We start from the raw sequence: 18,653 nt of genomic DNA, 5'->3' as shown, positions 1-18,653 counted from the left end.
CTGGAGTGCAGCGGTGCCATCTTGACTCACCGTAACTACCTCTGCCTCTTGGGTTCAAGTAATTCTCCAGCTTCAGCCTCATGAGTAGCTGGGACTAACAGGTACGTGCTACCATGCCCGGCTAATTTTTTGTATTTTTAATAGAGACGGGGGTTCACCATGTTGGCCAGGCTGGTCTTGAAGTCCTGACCTCTTGTGATCCACCCACCTCAGCCTTCCAAAGTGCTGGGATTACAGGCATGAGCTCCTGGCTAGACCTGCTTATGTTTTTGAAAACTACACACACAGTCTTAGGCCAAGCACTATGGCTCACGCCTGTAATCCCAGCACTCTGGGAGGCCAAGACGGGCGAATCAACTGAAGTCAGGAGTTCGAGATCAGCTTGGCCAACATGGGGAAACCCCATCTCTACTGAAATACAAAAAATTAGTCAAGCGTGGTAGCGTGTGCCTGTTACCCCAGCTACTCAGGAGGTTGAGGGTGGAGAATCGTGTGAACCTGGGAGGCAGAGGTTGCAGTGAGCCAAGATCATCCAAGATCATGCCATTGCACTCCAGCTCATGCAACAAGAGCAAAACTCTGTCTCAAAAAAAAAACAAAAAACAAAAAACAAAAAAAAACCACAGTCTTTTATTCTTTGTCTAATAATAGTAACTAATATAGTCCTGGTGAGGTGGCTTACGCCTGCAATCCCAGCACTTTGGGAGGCTAAGGTGGGAGAATTGCTTGAGAACAGAAATATGAGACTAGCATGGGCAACATAGAGGATGCTGTGTCTACAAAAAATTTAAAAATTTGGTGTGGTGGTGGGGTGGGGAGTTGGGGAGAGATAGCATGGGGAGAAATGCCAGATATAAGTGATGGGGAAGAAGGCAGCAAATCACACTGCCACGTGTGTACCTATGCAACAATCTTGCATGTTCTTCACATGTACCCCAAAACCTAAAATGCAATAAAAAAAAAAATTTGGTGTGGTGGTGAGTGCCTGTACTCCTAGCTACTTGGGAAGCTGAGGCAGAGGCGGATCACTGGAGCCCAGGAGTTCCAGGCTGCAGTGAACTATGATTATGCCACTGCATTCCACTCTGGATGACAGAACGAAACTCTGTCCCAAGAATTACAGGCACTTGCTAATGTTTTGGAGTGCTTGCTGGATGACAGACAATATGCTGAGGCTTTAATACAAATTTTCTCATTTAATCCTCACAAGTGCTGAGAGTGGGCACAAAAATTTTTACAGATGATGAAACTTATGCCCAGCAAGTGTAAGTAACTTGTCCAAGGTTAAACAGCTAGCTAGTAAATAGTAGAGTTGGTATTTGAACCTAGAGCCCACTATATTGCACAGCACAAAGACAATTTTATGTGTCTGGGAAGCTTCTTGTAAATGAAGTGGTTGTGGTTCTGAAGACAGTTCAGTAGAGATATGTAGAGAAACTGATCTCAAATACCAGATAACTTCCCATTCCTTTTACTTCTGATTTCTGTGAGCCATCCACATATTGTTATTAATATTTACAAAAACAGGATATGCTGTGCTTTTCTAGAGCAGCAGAAAGGAGGTCTCAACTTTTTTGATGAATTCAAATAGAGAATGGAAAAATGAACTGTGGCCCATCATTGAGGAGGAGGATATAGTCCACTGCACATAGGAGGGAAGTTGCATGTGTCCTCTATACCAGGGGAGGTGTGGCTGTGCAAAAAATGGGGAGAGGAGAGGCGAGGATCAGATGAAACTGGCTCTCTAGGCATAGTATTTCCAGGACTTTTGAAGTGAAGTATTGAATGTCTCCTTTGCTCTGTGGTATAAACTTTGAAGGAACCTAACTAGAGACTAAGGAACGAAGTTTCCTTTATTTCTTGCACTTCAGAAGGGTTATTAATCTCATGACACTTATTTTTCAGACCCCCTACTGCTGAGGAGTGGCTGTTAACTATAAGAGGGAAATCCTGGCTGGGTGTGGTGGCTCACGCTTGTAATCCCAGCACTTTGGGAGGCCGAGGCAGGTGGATCACTTGAGGTCAGAAGTTCAAGACTAGCCTGGTCAACATGGTATAACCCCATCTCTACTAAAAATACAAAAAATTAGGCCGGGCACGGTGGCTCACACCTATAGTCCCAGCAATTTGGAAGGCTGAGGCGAGTGGATCATAAGGTCAAGAGATCGAGACCATCTTGGTCAACAAGGTGAAACCCCGTCTCTACTAAAAATACAAAAATTAGCCGGGCGTGGTGGTGCACGCCTGTAGTCCCAGCTACTCAGGAGGCTGAGGCAGAATAATTGCTCGAACCCAGGAGGGTAGGTTGCGATGAGCCGAGATCGTGTCATTGCACTCCAGCCTGGGTAACAACAGTGAACACTCCGTCTCAAAAAAAAATACAAAAAATTAGCCAGGCGTGTTGGCAGGTACCTGTAATCCTAGCTACTGGGGAGGCTGAGTCAGGCAAATAGGTTAAACTAGGGAGGCATAGGTTGCAGTGAGCCCAGATCATAACCTTGCACTCCAGCCTGGGCAACAAGAGGGAAACTTCACCTCAAAAAAAAAAAAAAAAAGAAATCCTGGGGGACCCTGTGGTCTTTTTTTTTTTTTTTTTTTTTTTTTTTTTGAGACGGAGTTTCGCTCTTGTTACCCAGGCTGGAGTGCAATGGCGCGATCTCGGCTCACCGCAACCTCCGCCTCCTGGGTTCAGGCAATTCTCCTGCCTCAGCCTCCTGAGTAGCTGGGATTACAGGCACGCGCCGCCATGCCCAGCTAATTTTTTGTATTTTTAGTAGAGACGGGGTTTCACGATGTTGACCAGGTTGGTCTCGATCTCTTGACCTCATGATCCACCCGCCTCGGCCTCCCAAAGTGCTGGGATTACAGGCTTGAGCCACCGCGCCCGGCTCTTTTTTTTTTTTTTGAGACGGTTTTGCTGTGTCACACCCAGACTTGAGTGCAGTAGCATGATCTTGGCTCACTGCAATCTCCACTTCCCAGGCTCAAGTGATCTCCTGCCTCAGCATCCCAAGTAGCTGGGACTGCAGGGACTCACCATCATGCCTGGCTAACCTGGGGTCTTTTCACTATAGAGACTTAGTTTTTTCATTGATACATAGCAGGTTTAGGTCTGCTACTTAATTTAGGGCAAGCTTGTCCAACCTGCCCAGGACAACTTTGAATGTGGCCCAACACCGATTTGTAAACTTACTTTTTGTGTGTGTGTGTGTGTGTGTGTGTGTGTGTGTGTGTGTGTGTAAGCTCATCAGCTGTCATTAGTGTATTTTATGTGTGGTTTAGATCTGCTACTTAATTTAGGGCAAGCTTGTCCAACCTGCCCAGGACAACTTTGAATGTGGCCCAACACCGATTTGTAAACTTTCTTTGTGTGTGTGTGTGTGTGTGTGTGTGTGTGTGTGTGTGTGTCTGTGTGTGTAAGCTCATCAGCTGTCATTAGTGTATTCTATGTGTGGCCCAAGACAGTTTTCCTTCCAGTGTGGCCCAGGGAAGCCAAAAGATTGGACACCGCTATTTAGACTAAAGCTGATAAATCCTACATGGGAGATAAGTCACTCCTAAAAATTTTTCCCTCTTAAATCAACAAAACACAAATTGCTTTTATTTTTCAGAGATGGGTTCTTGCTATGGTGTACAGGCTAGACATGAACTTTTGGGCTCAAGTGATCTTCCTGCCTCAGCCTCCTGAGTAGCTGGGACTACAAGGAGGAACCATCATGCCCAGCTAATTTTTAATTTTTTTTTTTTTTTTGAGACGGAGTTTCACTCTTGTTACCCAGGCTAGAGTGCAATGGCACGATCTTGGCTCACCAGAACCTCTGCCTCCTGGGTTCAGGCAATTCTCCTGCCTCAGCCTCCTGAGTAGCTGGGATTACAGGAATGTGCCACCATGCCCAGCTAATTTTTTGTATTTTTAGTAGAGACGGGATTTCACTATGTTGACCAGGATGGTCTGGATCTCTTGACCTCGTGATCCACCCACCTCGGCCTCCCAAAGTGCTGGGATTACAGGCGTGAGCCACCGCGCCCGCCTTAATTTTTAAATTTTTTTGTATAGATAGAGCCTTGCTGTTTTTCCCAGGATGGTCTCAATCTCTTGATCTCAAGCTGTCTTCCTGCTTTGGCCTCCCAAAGCACTAGGATTACAGGCATGTGCCACCATGTACTATGCAGTGTCTATATTTCATGCTCAGAATTACATTATATTCACATTTATACCAGTGGTGTCTAATTTGTAGTAATGTAGCATAATCATGAATGTAACTCTTGCAGACTTTGGCCAGTAATTACATTTATATATATATATATATATATATATTTTTTTTTTTTTTTTTTTTTTTTTTTTGAGACAGGGTCATGCTTGGTCACCCAGGCTGGAGTGCAGTGGTATGATCATGGTTCACTGCCGCCTCAACCTTCTGGGCTCAAGTGATCCTTCTGCTTCAGCCTCTCGAGTAAGCTAGGACTACAGGTGTGCCCTACCACACCCTGCTGCTTTAAAAATTTTTTGTAGAGATAGATCTCACCATGTTGTCCAACTTGGTCTTAAACTCCTGACCTCAAACGGTCCTCCTGCTTTGGCTTCCAAAGTGTTGGGATTTTAGGTGTAAGTCACTATGCCAGGCCTTATCATATGTATACTTAACCAATGTATTTGTTCTCTTTTTTTGAAATGGAGTTTTCACTCTTGTCGCCCAGGCTGGAGTGCAGTGACACAATCTTGGTTCACTGTAACCTCTGCCTCGTGGGTTCAAGCAATTCTCCTTCCTCAGCCTCCCGAGTAACTGGGACTACAGGTGCCCAACACCACCCCCAGCCAATTTTTGTATTTTTAGTAAAGACGGGGTTTCACCACGTAGGCCAGGCTGGTCTCGAACTCCTGACCTCAGGTGATCCACCCACCTTGGCCTCCCCAAGTGTTGGGATTGCATGGGATTGCAGGCGTGAGTTACACTGTGCCTGGCCTATTCATTCTTTTTTTTTTTTTGAGACAGAGTTTCGCTCTTGTTACCCAGGCTGGAGTGCAATGGCGCGATCTCGGCTCACCGCAACCTCCGCCTCCTGGGTTCAGGCAATTCTCCTGCTTCAGCCTCCGGAGTAGCTGGGATTACAGGCACACGCCACCATGCTCTGCTAATTTTTTGCACCATTAGTAGAGACGGGGTTTCACCATGTTGACCAGGATGGTCTCGATCTCTTGACCTCGTGATCCACCCGCCTCGGCCTCCCAAAGTGCTGGGATTACAGGCTTGAGCCACCGAGCCCGGCTATTCATTCTTTTTGTTTGTTTGTTTGTTTTTGAGACGGAGTTTCGCTCTTGTTACCCAGGCTGGGGTGCAATGGCGCAATCTCGGCTCACCGCAACCTCCGCCTCCTGGGTTCAGGCGATTCTCCTGCCTTAGCCTCCTGAGTAGCTGGGATTACAGGCATGCACCACCATGCCCAGCTAATTTTTTGTATTTTTAGTAGAGACGGGGTTTCACCATGTTGACGAGGATGGTCTCGATCTCTCGACCTCGTGATCCACCCGCCTCGGCCTCCCAAAGTGCTGGGATTACAAGCTTGAGCCACCGCGCCCGGCCTGGCCTATTCATTCTTAAAAAGCTTTACACCTGGTTCCTTTCAAACAAGGTTATTTTAAGCATTACTTAGATTTGCTTGTTGCCTCATCTTAGGAGCTTCATAAAGAAAACTTTCGTCTGATTTCTTCTTTTTTTAAAATGTAGTAACATAATTCAAGGAGTTGCTTTTTCTGTGTCAAGACAGATTATGTTTCTCACATATTGAGTTGGTATGCACTAGGATATCACAAGAATCCAATTGATACGTTAGAGTTTACCAATAATTCTGGCTTCTGCTTTCTTTCTTTCCTTTGCTCTACCAAAGTTAAATTCATTCTGATCAAGGGCGTCTCATCATTCTTAGTAGTATTCAGGAGAGGGTGAAAAACTTTTTAACCACATCTCAATGCACTTTACAAATTTAAGTATCTTGCTATTATTTCCATGACCCTTTCTTTATATTTAAGCCACAAAACTAAAACATAAGGAAATAACCATAGTAGACATAACAGAATAATATTTTTTCAGGTACCTTGTTATTTAATCAGATTTTTACTGCTGACATTTTTCTGACCTATGTTCTTAGAGCATAAAGAGTATAAGTATTGCTGGATGATTTGAGGTTTGCCATTATGGTCACCTTTCTGTAATGTAGTCTCCTTTTCAAATCCCTTTACTAATGTAACTACTATCTTGAGATGTCTAGGACTATGGATAGGATAACTAGAAATAATGTTTAGCTCAAGTTTAATAATGAAACAAATAGTGTTTATCAAATATGCTTTTCTGTCAAAAAGATGGCTTTGAGAACCTTTTGTGGGCCTGGGAGGAAGACTTTACCTTGAGCATAAAAACAAAAAGATGGAGAATGTTAAATGTTATGCTAGATGGCTAATAGCTAATATAGAAAGTTAACCTGGGCTGAGTGGGGCTTATACAGCGGGAAGAGTCCTCCAGACTTGTATCTTGGTTTTTCTCACTAACTTGTTTTGTTTTTTAATCTACAAAGCTGGCTTTAAGACTATTTCATAGGGTCATTGCCCAGGCTAAGGGCATATTTTCTCCTCCTCTTTGCTTACCTTGTACCTTCCCTCACACAGTACTTGGGTAGAAGGGTAAGTAGGTGGAGGGCAGGGGTCATTCCCCGTGGAAGATTCCAGGTGACATAACCTTGTTTAACCGCCAGTATTTTTTTTTTTCCCTCTCTTTCCCCTCCTGCAGAAATGGAGGCAAACGACCATTTTAACTTTACTGGCCTTCCCCCTGCACCTGCTGCCTCAGGACTGAAACCCTCTCCTTCCTCAGGGGAGGGCCTCTACACTAACGGGTCTCCCATGAACTTCCCCCCACAAGGGAAAAGTGAGTGTGAGGGCTGTTTGGCCTGGGGAGGGAATGGGCATCATTTCTTTAGGGCAGATTCATGGGAGCATATTTGGTTCCACTTTGGGCTAGCTATCCCTCCGCAGCTTTTCTTCCTGCCAGGTGGGGAGGGAGGAAGTGAATCCACAGAATTCTAGCTGCTGGAGAGTAATCAACTTCTAAGAATAAGTTCTAGGGTTTTGGAAAACTTTTTTTTTTGAGAACCGAGTCTTTCTCTGTCGCCAGGCTGGACTATGGTGGTGCAATTTCGGTTCACTGCAACCTCCACCTTCCAGGTTCAAGTATTTCTCCTGTCTCAGCCTCCTGAGTGGCTGGGACTACAGGCATGTGCCACAATGCCCAGCTAATTTTTGTATTTTTAGTAGAGACGGGGTTTCACCAGATTGACCAGGATGGTCTTGATCTCTTCACCTTGTGATTCCCTCCCCGACCAATCGCCTCAGCCTCCCAAAGTGCTGGGATTACAGATGTGAGCCACCGTGCTGGCCTTGGAAACTTGTTTTTTTGTATTGACTTAAGGTTGGAAGAGATTAGAAAAACCCACTTGCTTTTTCATCTTAGCCTATTCTTCTGTCAGCTCTGTTCCCCTAGCTGCTGACAGAGTGGGAGGTGGCTACTGCTGCTGCTCACTAGGTTGGACTCCTCAGAGAAATAAAGGACCAGACTTCCAAGAAGCTGTTTGCAGAGGCTAGGGAAGCTCCAGTGGGCCAGGACTGAGAGTTGAGTGAGGTTGCAGTGTATTGTCTTTTAGTTTGTACATCAGAGAAAAGCAGATTCTAGAATTACCTATGCCACCTTCTGTCCTTGGATGGAAGGTAGGGACAAGGGAAAGTTTAGTGCTTACCTAGTTCCCCAGAGAGAAGTTCGTAATTCCATATGGAGGTGTTGCTGTTAGGAGTGGGTCTTTTCCTGGATTTGGCTTATCAGTTGTTCTGTACCATGATTCTGCAAGGTACCTCTATAATGTTGCTTGGCTTTCAGGTCCTTCATGCTTGGAAGCAGAGAGAAGCACACATGCTTCCCTCCTTCCTTGCAGCAGAAAAATACTGCTACTTCTCCCTCCTATCCTCTCCAAGAGGGTTGCCGATGATAGAAGCTCCTTTATTTCATTGGATTCCCCCCTACCCCTCAAGCTTCCTCATATCTTGGTTCTTTTTGTTTGATTTTTCCTTCATTCCAGAGGTTGCCATTGATATTAAGAGCTGAATTTTACGGCACTGCATGCAAAGGTTTCCCCGACCCCCCAGCTGGCATATTACCTTCCAGTGCCTATGGGGAAGGGCCAAGCCCAGCCTCCTGAGCTGGGATCTTGTCGCTGTGGTGACTGCAAATTCTATTCTTAGCCCAGCACAAAGTGCTGGATCTGCATGTGCCAGTGAGGTGGAGGCTGTCCCTTCTGGTGCCACTGTGGGGCCAAATAGGCACCAGGGAAAGGGGGGCCCTGGAGAATTCAGTCATGCCCCTCCAAGGGAAGAAATCCCCTAGGGAATAAGAGTAGGGCAGAATGTTAAGTCACTGTAGGGAGTCTGCAAACAGCTTCGTTTAGTTAAAAAAAAAAAAAAAAAAAAAAAGCCAGCATCAACCAGCTCTGCTGGTAGCTCCTGTGGTAGGCCTGGAGAGCTCTCTAGCCCCCTACTCAGCAGCCTCAGCAGCAGTTGCTAAGCTTACATCCAGGAGCCTCTGGGCTTGGTGTTCTCCAGAGACCAAAAAACTAAATAGAGCAGAGGAGGAATCCCCCTTCCTTTACCTTGTCTTTTTCTAGTCAGTGTTATTTGTTTGGGTAGAGTTGCTTGCCTACAAATCTGTAACTGACCTTTTCTTTCCCTCTCTACCAGGTTTGAATGGGGATGTGAATGTTAATGGCTTATCTACTGTATCTCACACTACTACTTCAGGGATTTTGAACTCTGCTCCCCACTCCTCCAGCACCTCACACATCCATCACCCCAGCGTGGCCTACGACTGTCTCTGGAACTACTCACAGTACCCATCTGCCAATCCTGGCAGCAACCTCAAGGACCCACCCCTTCTCTCCCAGTTCTCGGGGGGACAATACCCACTCAACGGCATCCTTGTGGGCAGCCGGCAACCTTCATCCCCAACTCACAACACTAACCTTCGGGCTGGGAGCCAAGAGTTCTGGGCCAACGGTACCCAGAGTCCCATGGGGCTTAACTTTGATTCACAAGAACTGTATGATTCCTTTCCTGACCAGAATTTTGAGGTGATGCCCAATGGACCCCCTAGTTTTTTTACCTCCCCACAGACTTCTCCTATGTTGGGATCTAGCATTCAAACCTTTGCATCCTCCCAGGAGGTAGGCAGTGGTATCCATCCTGACGAGGCAGCAGAAAAGGAGATGACTTCAGTTGTGGCAGAGAATGGCACTGGCTTGGTAGGCAGCCTGGAGCTGGAAGAAGAGCAGCCAGGTATAACTGGGTTGGTGAACTGGGTAGGGAAAGGGAAAATGGAGCTGGGGGGACAGTGGCTTTTTGAGGTGAGGAAAACTTGTCTTTTCAGCTCTCTGCAGTGGAGGCTGATTTGCATGTTGGTGATTAGCAATTAGCAGAGCCAAGTGGCTGGTGTTTTTGTGGCAGCAGCACCAGCTTCACGAGTGGGAGTGCAAATTATTTCAAGCTCATGCAGAGCTGCGGGCCTGGAGAGGGCAGGTGGGCGAGCCCAAAACAGCCCCAGTAGACACCTTGCATCAAGAAAGTCTTCTTTCAAAATATATGAAGGGGTAAGGGTCTAGCAGGGGGCATTGAGGTTGTTTTAACTGACTACGGCAGGATCCAACTGGCTGCTAAAGTGGGCTGAGCCCAAGTAGTGATTGGCATGCGAAGGAGGGAAGGAAGCAGGCAGAGCATATATCATCGTTTGTCTACTCAGTTTTCCTTTTTTGTTGTTTAGCATTAGTACATGTGACAACCCCTCTCATCTTTTTCCGCAAAATAGATAAAAGCTTAGCTTGCAATTGATTCCTGGTAAAAGGGTAACCACCACTCTAGAAAATTTCAGGGTGTTTTCTCTGTTTCCCACTGGATGGGGGAGATATCTGAGAACATGATGGAATTCTTGTCTCAGACCCCTCTTTTCCTCTCTTTGACCACTGTAGGATTGGTTTTACCAACACATCTCTGCTCAGACTAAATGTTGAATGAATGAACATCCTTCTAGCAAAGATTGACTGCCTACTGTAGCTAAGTGAGTCAGCTGAAGGCACTGATTTTGACTTTTCATCTCTCCTGGGATTTCCTAGAACTGAAGATGTGTGGCTACAATGGCTCTGTCCCTTCTGTGGAATCGTTACACCAAGAAGTCTCAGTCCTGGTCCCTGACCCCACAGTGAGCTGTTTAGATGATCCTTCACATCTTCCTGATCAACTGGAAGACACTCCAATCCTCAGTGAAGACTCTCTGGAGCCCTTCAACTCCCTGGCATCAGGTAGGCCTGGAGGCTGGCTCCCTTTAACTTATCCATGCAGAGAATAGCCAACTTTCACCTGAAAGAGACAGTAAAACGGGGAAAGTATTAGGGAATCAGGGGTACTGGGACTTCCAGATAGGCCTAAGGCAGACTACAGTTACATGCTACTGGCCTTGCTGTGCTCACTGAACTCTGAGCTGAATTGGTTCATGTCCCAGGTTCTTTTCCAGTATTCCTTTTGGCCAAGAGCTCTGGGCTGTAATAATTCACTGGATCCAAGGAACTTACCACAACACAGTTGGTCTTTCTGGGTTCTAACTAACTAGGAAAAAAGCATTTATCACTGAGCGGTTACCGTTTACACCACTGAAGTACAAGAAAGACATATTTTATCATAAATGCTAGAATTTTGCCTAGGTCTCTGGGTAGATAATACCACCAATGTCTTTCCTTTAATTTTCACCTCAAACTTTATTTTTGTAGAGAAGAGGTCTTCCTGTTGCCCAGGCTGGTGTTGAACTCCTGGCCTCAGGCAATTCTCCTGCCTCGGCCTCCCCTCAAACTTTTATCATCCCTATAGTCTCATGACTACTATTTCAGGGAGGGGGCTGTAGTTGTTACCTAATTTACTATTAGGAAGAATCTTCACACTGTGGGAACTAGAATTGGATATTTTCTGACCAATGTTTCTTAAATCTTGCTTTCTGTTTTTTTTTTTGTCATTATTCTGCTCTGATTTTTCTACTCCTGTGAACAGAGCCAGTGAGTGGAGGACTATATGGTATTGATGACACGGAGCTGATGGGTGCAGAGGACAAGCTGCCTCTTGAGGACAGCACTGTGATCTCTGCCCTTGATTGCCCTTCCCTCAATAATGCTACTGCCTTCAGTCTCCTGGCAGATGATAGTCAAACATCAACCTCTATCTTTGCCAGTCCCGCCTCTCCACCTGTCCTAGGGGAGTCTGTCCTGCAAGGTAAGTGAGGGTAGGTAGGACAAAGAAAGACATTGACCTGAGAAAAGATGAGAGAGTAAGTTTCATAGTTAGGGCATTAAGAGTGGGCAATCTGTAAGACCACCTTACTGGGAGCTGAGGGGCTGTGTGATAGTATATCACACAGGACTAAAGGAGACTAAAGGAGGCACAGGCTGCTACACTCTGACCTGGGCCTTCTGCTTTGAAGAACTTGTGAGACTTGGAATTTGTAGGGAAAAGGAGGCTAAGCGGCCTTATTGGCACCAGGTAAAAGGTACTGATTGCTTCACACAGTGACAGCTGTAGCAACTTTGCCCTTTAATCTTCATGATTGGTTGGAAGAAAAGCCAGAAGCTACTTCTTTTTTCAGCCTTAGGGAAGAGCCCTTGAAGTAACCCTGTTTAGCTTGGTCCAGGTTTGACTAAGGAGATTCTGTGGTTTTATGTGATGCTTTGTTTTTTTTTAAGTCTGTCCTCTCCCTTTGGATTCTAGATAACAGCTTTGACCTGAATAATGGTAGTGACGCTGAACAGGAAGAAATGGAGACTCAGTCTTCAGATTTCCCACCATCCTTGACTCAGCCAGCTCCCGATCAGCCATCCGCTATTCAGCTGCATCCAGCAACCTCACCAGCAGTCTCGCCAACAGCCTCCCCAGCAGTCTCCCTAGTGGTTTCTCCACCAGCCTCCCCAGAAATCTCTCCAGAAGTTTGTCCAGCAGCTTCTACAGTTGTCTCTCCAGCAGTCTTCTCAGTGGTCTCTCCAGCTGCCTCAGCAATCCTCCCAGCAGTCTCCTCAGAAGTCCCCTTGACTGCCTCAGTGGCATCCCCAAAAGTCTCTCCTGTAACTTCCCCAGCAGCTGCCTTCCCAACAGCCTCCCCAGCAAATAAGGATATCAGCAGCTTCCCAGAAACCACTGCTGACCAGGAAGAGATCACTGGAGAAGGACTCACTACTTCTGGTAGTGGTGAGTATCCAGATTCTATTCTATTCCTGTATGGTTCCAAGAAACTTTCTGTCCCATGTTGCATTTAGCTCTTCCCTCCTGGAGTATTGTTTGAATATCTTGCTTGAACTGTTAACTTGGGTATCTCTTGTCTTCCTCCTAAGGTGATGTCCTGAGGAGACGTATTGCTACCCCAGAAGAAGTTCGTCTTCCCCTCCAGCATGGGTAAATGCTCTAGTTTGCTTCATGCATTGACCTTGACAAGTTTAATGCACAATTCTAGAAAGAAGGGAATGCCTCTTTCCCTCTGAGGTGGAGGAGGAATTGGGCCAGACAAGAGTAGCTTACAGCACAGTTATCTGCAATGACGATGTTTCTTGGCATGAGATTTTTAGATTTTCCTTCTTTTCTCAAGATCTGTCTTCTGTCACCTATCCTTTCTTCATCTTGTAGTAACTCGGTTTTGCTCAGCTCCAGCTGAGGAGCTCCAGCTGTTATCTTTTCCAAACCCTAGGGCTTATATCCAAACTAGCTGGCTTGTCCTGTTTCTGTGGAGAAGGGATAGTAATGAATGAGGAGTGATTTAGTACTAACGAATTGGGATGGTTTTGTTGCTGTTTTAATGCTCTTTGGAGAGGTAAGGGCAGGAACAGTATGTGACCAAAATGAACAAATCAGCTGACACCAGGGCCTTGTGGAAATAACTGCTTTCCTGGATCTTCTCCACCCCTGCCCCTCAAGGCTACTTGTGGTCACCAAGTCTGAGTACTGCTTAAAATTTTGAGAGAAAGATGAGTCTTAGAATACTATTGCTTAGAACACAGAGTTCCTAACTAAACCCTGGCATATTGAGTCATTTCATGGAGTCAGCAGCAAATTTACTTTTCTGCTTGCTTGCCTCCCTGCCCTTTGTCTTCTGCATTTATTCCCCTTAGGTCTTGATCCTCTTTACTGGAAATACAGTAACCGCTCTGAATGGCATCAGGGAGGGGTTTCTGGCTGCTTATCTCACTGATTTTGTAAAGGAGGGGTGGAGAGCTCTCTGAGCTTCTGCAGTTTGTTGTATTGTTTTTCTCCTAAGGGCATTGATGTGTTTGCTGGAGCTCAATCCAGCCTTCTAGCCAAGCTTCTCTCTCCAGGTGCTTTTGTATCTACATGTAGTTCTAGTGATACAAATGTGGGGAGGACCATGTGCTCAGAGGGCTTGGCCCTTAGGTGGCATGGGAGTGGGTAGGGGTGTGACCTGGCGGCAGGGCCCGTGTGCTTCTGTGGCAGGTGGCGGAGAGAGGTACGCATCAAGAAGGGCAGCCACCGGTGGCAGGGCGAGACCTGGTATTATGGCCCCTGTGGGAAGAGGATGAAGCAATTTCCAGAAGTGATCAAGGTAATGTAGCTTTTTAAAAGGAAGCACAGTCTCCCTTCTTGGGCTCAGTGGCAACAGGCTGGCATTGTCTGTTCTGGGCCTTTTCTGCTTGTGCCTTTGCGGGCTGAAGACATGGTAGGGTTCCAACTTTATTAATGTTACTTTACTTCCTCCTCTTAGTACCTGAGCCGCAACGTGGTGCACGGTGTCCGCCGTGAGCACTTTAGCTTCAGTCCCCGTATGCCTGTTGGAGATTTCTTTGAAGAAAGAGACACACCAGAGGTGCAGACCCAAGGGTTAAATATGCTTGTGGGCTTTGAAGGTTCTGGGGCATTGAATGGTTCTGAGGGTATGGCCTGCACTGATTCCTTCCCACTCTAACAGTCTTCCTTGCTACCTTAGGGCTTGCAATGGGTGCAGCTCTCAGCAGAGGAGATCCCATCAAGGATTCAGGCAATTACTGGCAAACGGGGTCGACCTCGAAACACTGAGAAGGCTAAGACTAAGGAAGTCCCCAAGGTGAAACGGGGCCGAGGTCGGCCACCTAAGGTCAAAATTACTGAGGTGTTGAACAAGACAGACAACCGCCTCCTAAAGAAACTGGAGGCCCAAGGTACAGTTGTGTTTCTTACTTTGGGATTCTGTTCCCTGCGTGAAGTATCTAAAATGTTGATGAATTGCTAATACCTGGATTTCCCAGGAGTGTGACTAACGTCTGGGAAGAATAAATCTGAATCAGCTTCTCCTTGGAATCCAGCATCAGAGTCCCAATGCTTTGGAATACTTCTAGCCATACTCTTGGTTGAGTTGCTGTTACCAGTGAAACTTTGGGCTGTCCCCAGATGTGTTTATGTAGCCCAGAAGAGAGGATTTTCTTGCCCTTTCTTCCATCTTTTAGCTCCTTGTCTAACTGGTTTAGTTGTACACTCTTACCTTGCTCATTTCTACTATCATGGAGGTTCAGAATTCACATCTGAATTCAAAAGATAATTGGAAGCCAGGCATGGTCATATGTGCCTAATATTCCCAGTTACTCAGGAGGCTGAGGCAGGCAGGAGAGGATCACCTGAGCCTAGGAGTTCGGAGGTTGCAGTAAACTGCAGTTGTGTTACTGCACTCCAATCTGGGCAACAGAGTAAGACCCTGTCTCTAAAAAAATAATAGTAATAGTCACTGTTGTAGTGGTTGGACAGGTGAGAAATACCTAAATTTTTAGTGAATGTTGCATTTATCCTGGTGTACTGTGAAGAATGTGAAAAAACTTAGTCTCTTGATTCTCAGACACTGAGCTCTGTCATGTTTCAGCCATATGACCTAGAGCAAGTCTCATACTTTAATCAAAGCCTTAGATAATTAGTCTCCCCATAATATCTGTTTTAGAGGATTGCCACGTAGACATGTGGTTGTGGTGCTGTACCAGAAACAAAAGAATACATACTGTTGCCGGGCGCGGTGGCTCAAGCCTGTAATTCCAGCACTTTGGGAGGCCGAGGCGGGTGGATCACGAGGTCGAGAGATCGAGACCATGCTGGTCAACATGGTGAAACCCCATCTCTACTAAAAATACAAAAAATTAGCTGGGCATGGTGGCACGTGCCTGTAATCCCAGCTACTCAGGAGGCTGAGGCAAGAGAATTGCTTGAACTCAGGAGGCGGAGGTTGCGGTGAGCTGAGATCGCGCCATTGCACTCCAGCCTGGGTAACAAGAGCGAAACTCCGTCTCAAAAAAAAAAAAAAAAAAAAAAAGAATACATACTGTCATGTCAGGACCAGGCATGCTGGCTCACGCCTGTAATCCTAGCACTTGGGGAGGCCAAGATGGGCAGATCATGAGGTCAGGAGATCTAGACCATCCTGGCTAACACGGTGAAATTCTGTCTCGGCTAAAATACAAAACATTAGCCAGGTGTGGTGGCACGTGCCTGTAATCCCAGCTACTTGGGAGGCTGAGGCAGGAGGATTGCTTGAACCCGGGAGGCGGAGGTTGCAGTGAGCCGAGATTACCCCACTGCACTCCAACCTGGGTGACAGAGACTCTGTCTCAAAAAAAAAAAAATTTTATATAGTCATGTCAGAAACATCAATTATGAAATACTCTATTGTTTGCAGAATTATACTTCAACAAGTCTTCCAGAAAGGAAGAAATTCAGAACTTTTAGTGAAGCAAGACCTGGAGCTGAGCATGATCAACAACTATGTCAGTGTTGATCTGATTCTTTTGAGGTGTCCGCTGTGTGGGCCCTTTTTTTCTGGCACACCCTTAGTTAATCAGTGCTTCTAACTACTACCCTCTTTCCCTGGCAGTTTGGCTTGCTATTTCCTTTCTCTGCTCTCCGCTCTAAAATCAGTCTGTGGGTTGCTGCCCTTGTCAGGTATCCTGGGAAAGACATCGGCTACAAGGCTACTCTGCCATTGTGGCCTCTTTTCTATCAGCAGGACACCTTCTAAAGCAGTCCGATTGGAGCCAGGGGCTGGTGCTTCTGGGCAGGAGATGTCATTTGAGTTCTTTGTGCCACCCCCATAGCAGGTGCCTCTCCTACATTTTTTCCCCCAATGTTTTATTATGTATACTTTAAAAAAAAAAAAAAAAACTACTCTAGATTCTTCAGGGAGCTGCTTGGGAGGCCAGCTTTGAGACAGGCATGTGTTGCCCTGGATGTTAGAGATGTGCCCCTTGCCTCACTTGTTTCATTTTTCTTTCTGCTCCCACAGAAACATTGAGTGAGGAGGATAAAGCAAAGATTGGTAAAAGCAAGAAGAAGATGAGGCAGAAGGTACAACGGGGAGAGTGTCAGACTACTATCCAAGGGCAGGTGAGGGACATCAGAGAAATTACACAGTAGGTTAATTTTTCCTACAACCTGCTTCATCTTTTCTTTTCTTCTCCCACATCGGCCACTCCTTGTGTAGCAGCATATCTCCATTACCCTGAAATTTCTTGCACTTGATTTAGAGAATTGGGCTTGTTCAAAAATAACATGGGCATCTCTAGGGTGAGAGAATCAATCCATTGCCAACCCCTCATTCCATCTCTCACCTCTCCTCCCCAGCACCCTTTGTTTTTGAATCCTAGCCCAAGCAGAGATGCTTTCAGAGTTTGAGGAGAAATGACTTCCCTTATGGTTTACAGGCCAAAAACAAGCGGAAACAAGAGACCAAGAGCTTAAAGCAGAAGGAAGCTAAGAAGAAATCCAAGGTAGGTGCATGTACACACTTGCAAGTATAATTTCGAAGCCATTAAATTGATTTTGCAAGATATGTACATCAGACTTGTTTTATAGTGAGATTTCTGGACTCTGAGGTTGGGAGGACTGAGACCAGGGAAGGTTAGTAACTGGTATCTTTATGGCATTCGTGGTTCCTCTTTTCCTTGGGTAGGCCGAGAAAGAAAAGGTAAAGACAAAGCAGGAAAAATTGAAGGAAAAAGTCAAGAGAGAAAAGAAGGAGAAGGTAAAAATGAAGGAAAAGGAGGAAGTGGCCAAAGCCAAGCCAGCCTGTAAAGCAGATAAGACCCTGGCCACACAGAGGCGCTTGGAGGAACGGCAGAGGCAACAGATGATCTTGGAGGAAATGAAGAAGCCGACAGAGGATATGTGTCTGACTGACCACCAGGTAGTGAGGAGAGTGACAATTCCTGGGTCATGGAGGGGCCAGTTGGGAAGACTTTCCTTTTGAAAAGTACAGGGATTTTTGCAATGGGAGAGACATTTCCATTAAAGATTAAAGGGGCTGGGCACGGTGGGTCATGCCTGTAATCCCAGCACTTTGGGAGGTCGAGGGAGTCGGATCATCTGAGGTCAGGAGTTCAAAACCAGACTGACCAACATGGTGAAATCTCGTTTCTACTAAAAATGCAAAAATTGGCCGGGCACAGTGTCTCACGCCTGTAATCCCAGCACTTTGGGAGGCCGAGGCGGGTGGATCACGAGGTCAGGAGATCGAGACCGTCCTGGTCAACATTGTGAAACCCCGTCTCTACTAAAAATACAAAAAATTAGCTGGGCCTGGTGGTGCATGCCTGTAATCCCAGCTACTCAGGAGGCTGAGGCAGGAGAATTGCCTGAACCCAGGAGGCAGAGGTTGCAGTGAGCTGAGATCACACCACTGCACTCCAGCCTGGCTAACAGAGTGAAACTCCAACTCAAAAAAAAAAAAAAAAAAAAAAAAATTAATAAAGGAAGTGGGTGCCATGGCTCACATCTGTAATCCCAGCACTTTGAGAGGCTGAGGCAGGCAGATTACTTGAGCCCAGGAGTTCAAGACCAGCCTGGGCAACATGGCAAGGCCTTATCTCTACAGAAAATATAAAAATGAGCTGGGTGTGGTGGCATGCCCCTGTAGTCCCAGCTATTTGGAAGACTAAGGTGGGAGAATCACTTGGGCTTAGGAGGTTGAGGGTGCAGTGAGCAGAGGTTATGCCACTGCACTCCAGCTTGGGTGACAGAATGAGATCCTATCTCAAAAAAAAAAAAAAAAAAATCCCATAAAAATTAAAGGAACCCTTTGTAGACTTCCAAATTGTCACTTTCTATTATGTTTAACAGAACACCCTACTTACTTTTATCTCTCCAGCTCCTGCCTGACTTCTCACGAATCCCTGGTCTGACATTGCCCAGTAAGGCGTTCTCAGACTGTTTGACCATTGTGGAGTTCCTGCATAGCTTTGGCAAGGTGCTGGGCTTTGATCCTGCCAAAGATGTGCCTAGCCTGGGGGTCCTGCAGGAGGGACTCCTGTGTCAAGGCGACAGCTTGGGTGAGGTGCAAGACCTGTTGGTGCGGTTGCTGAAAGCTGCACTCTATGATCCTGGCTTGCCCTCCTACTGTCAGGTGAGTACAAGTCCCTCCCAGAGTAATCTGGACAAGTAAGGGAGATACAACTACTTACTGTTTCTCTTTTCCTTATGTTTTTCATTTCTTTTTCTTCCTGACTCCTCACTCTTTACTTTGTTTTTTCTTTTTTATTCCTTTTCTTTTGTGGTCTTCTTTCATGTTCCATCATAA

At 46.1% G+C, this 18,653-nt stretch overlaps 2 protein-coding genes across 8 annotated transcripts in view; one reads left to right on the top strand and one right to left on the bottom strand.

Annotated features, from left to right (window-relative positions):
• The window catches only part of BAZ2A (bromodomain adjacent to zinc finger domain 2A), a 41,613-nt gene that overhangs the window by 16,059 nt on the left and 6,901 nt on the right, over positions 1–18,653 (top strand). For 6 of the 7 annotated variants that reach the window (XM_074402753.1, XM_074402752.1, XM_074402754.1 and 3 more), the window contains 13 exons: positions 6,783–6,920; positions 8,777–9,370; positions 10,201–10,386; positions 11,126–11,344; positions 11,837–12,310; positions 12,454–12,514; positions 13,565–13,673; positions 13,833–13,934; positions 14,055–14,265; positions 16,365–16,465; positions 16,783–16,848; positions 17,031–17,264; positions 18,225–18,479. In XM_074402753.1, the coding sequence (XP_074258854.1) occupies positions 6,783–6,920; positions 8,777–9,370; positions 10,201–10,386; positions 11,126–11,344; positions 11,837–12,310; positions 12,454–12,514; positions 13,565–13,673; positions 13,833–13,934; positions 14,055–14,265; positions 16,365–16,465; positions 16,783–16,848; positions 17,031–17,264; positions 18,225–18,479 (2,750 nt within the window). The remainder of the gene's footprint in view (positions 1–6,782; positions 6,921–8,776; positions 9,371–10,200; positions 10,387–11,125; positions 11,345–11,836; positions 12,311–12,453; positions 12,515–13,564; positions 13,674–13,832; positions 13,935–14,054; positions 14,266–16,364; positions 16,466–16,782; positions 16,849–17,030; positions 17,265–18,224; positions 18,480–18,653) is intronic. The other variant, XM_074402755.1, reaches the window with a different exon arrangement.
• RBMS2 (RNA binding motif single stranded interacting protein 2) overlaps positions 10,378–18,653 on the bottom strand; it is a 103,964-nt gene continuing 95,688 nt past the window's right edge. Inside the window, exon 14 of the mRNA XM_039471579.2 lies at positions 10,378–10,444. The gene's annotated coding sequence lies outside the window, so the exon portion shown is untranslated. The remainder of the gene's footprint in view (positions 10,445–18,653) is intronic.

Source organism: Saimiri boliviensis, chromosome 7 (genome assembly GCF_048565385.1).
Source record: "Saimiri boliviensis isolate mSaiBol1 chromosome 7, mSaiBol1.pri, whole genome shotgun sequence".
Classification (NCBI taxonomy): domain Eukaryota; kingdom Metazoa; phylum Chordata; class Mammalia; order Primates; family Cebidae; genus Saimiri; species Saimiri boliviensis.
The sequence above is the reverse complement of the archived record's forward strand: the minus strand, read 5'-3'. Positions and strand labels throughout refer to the sequence as shown.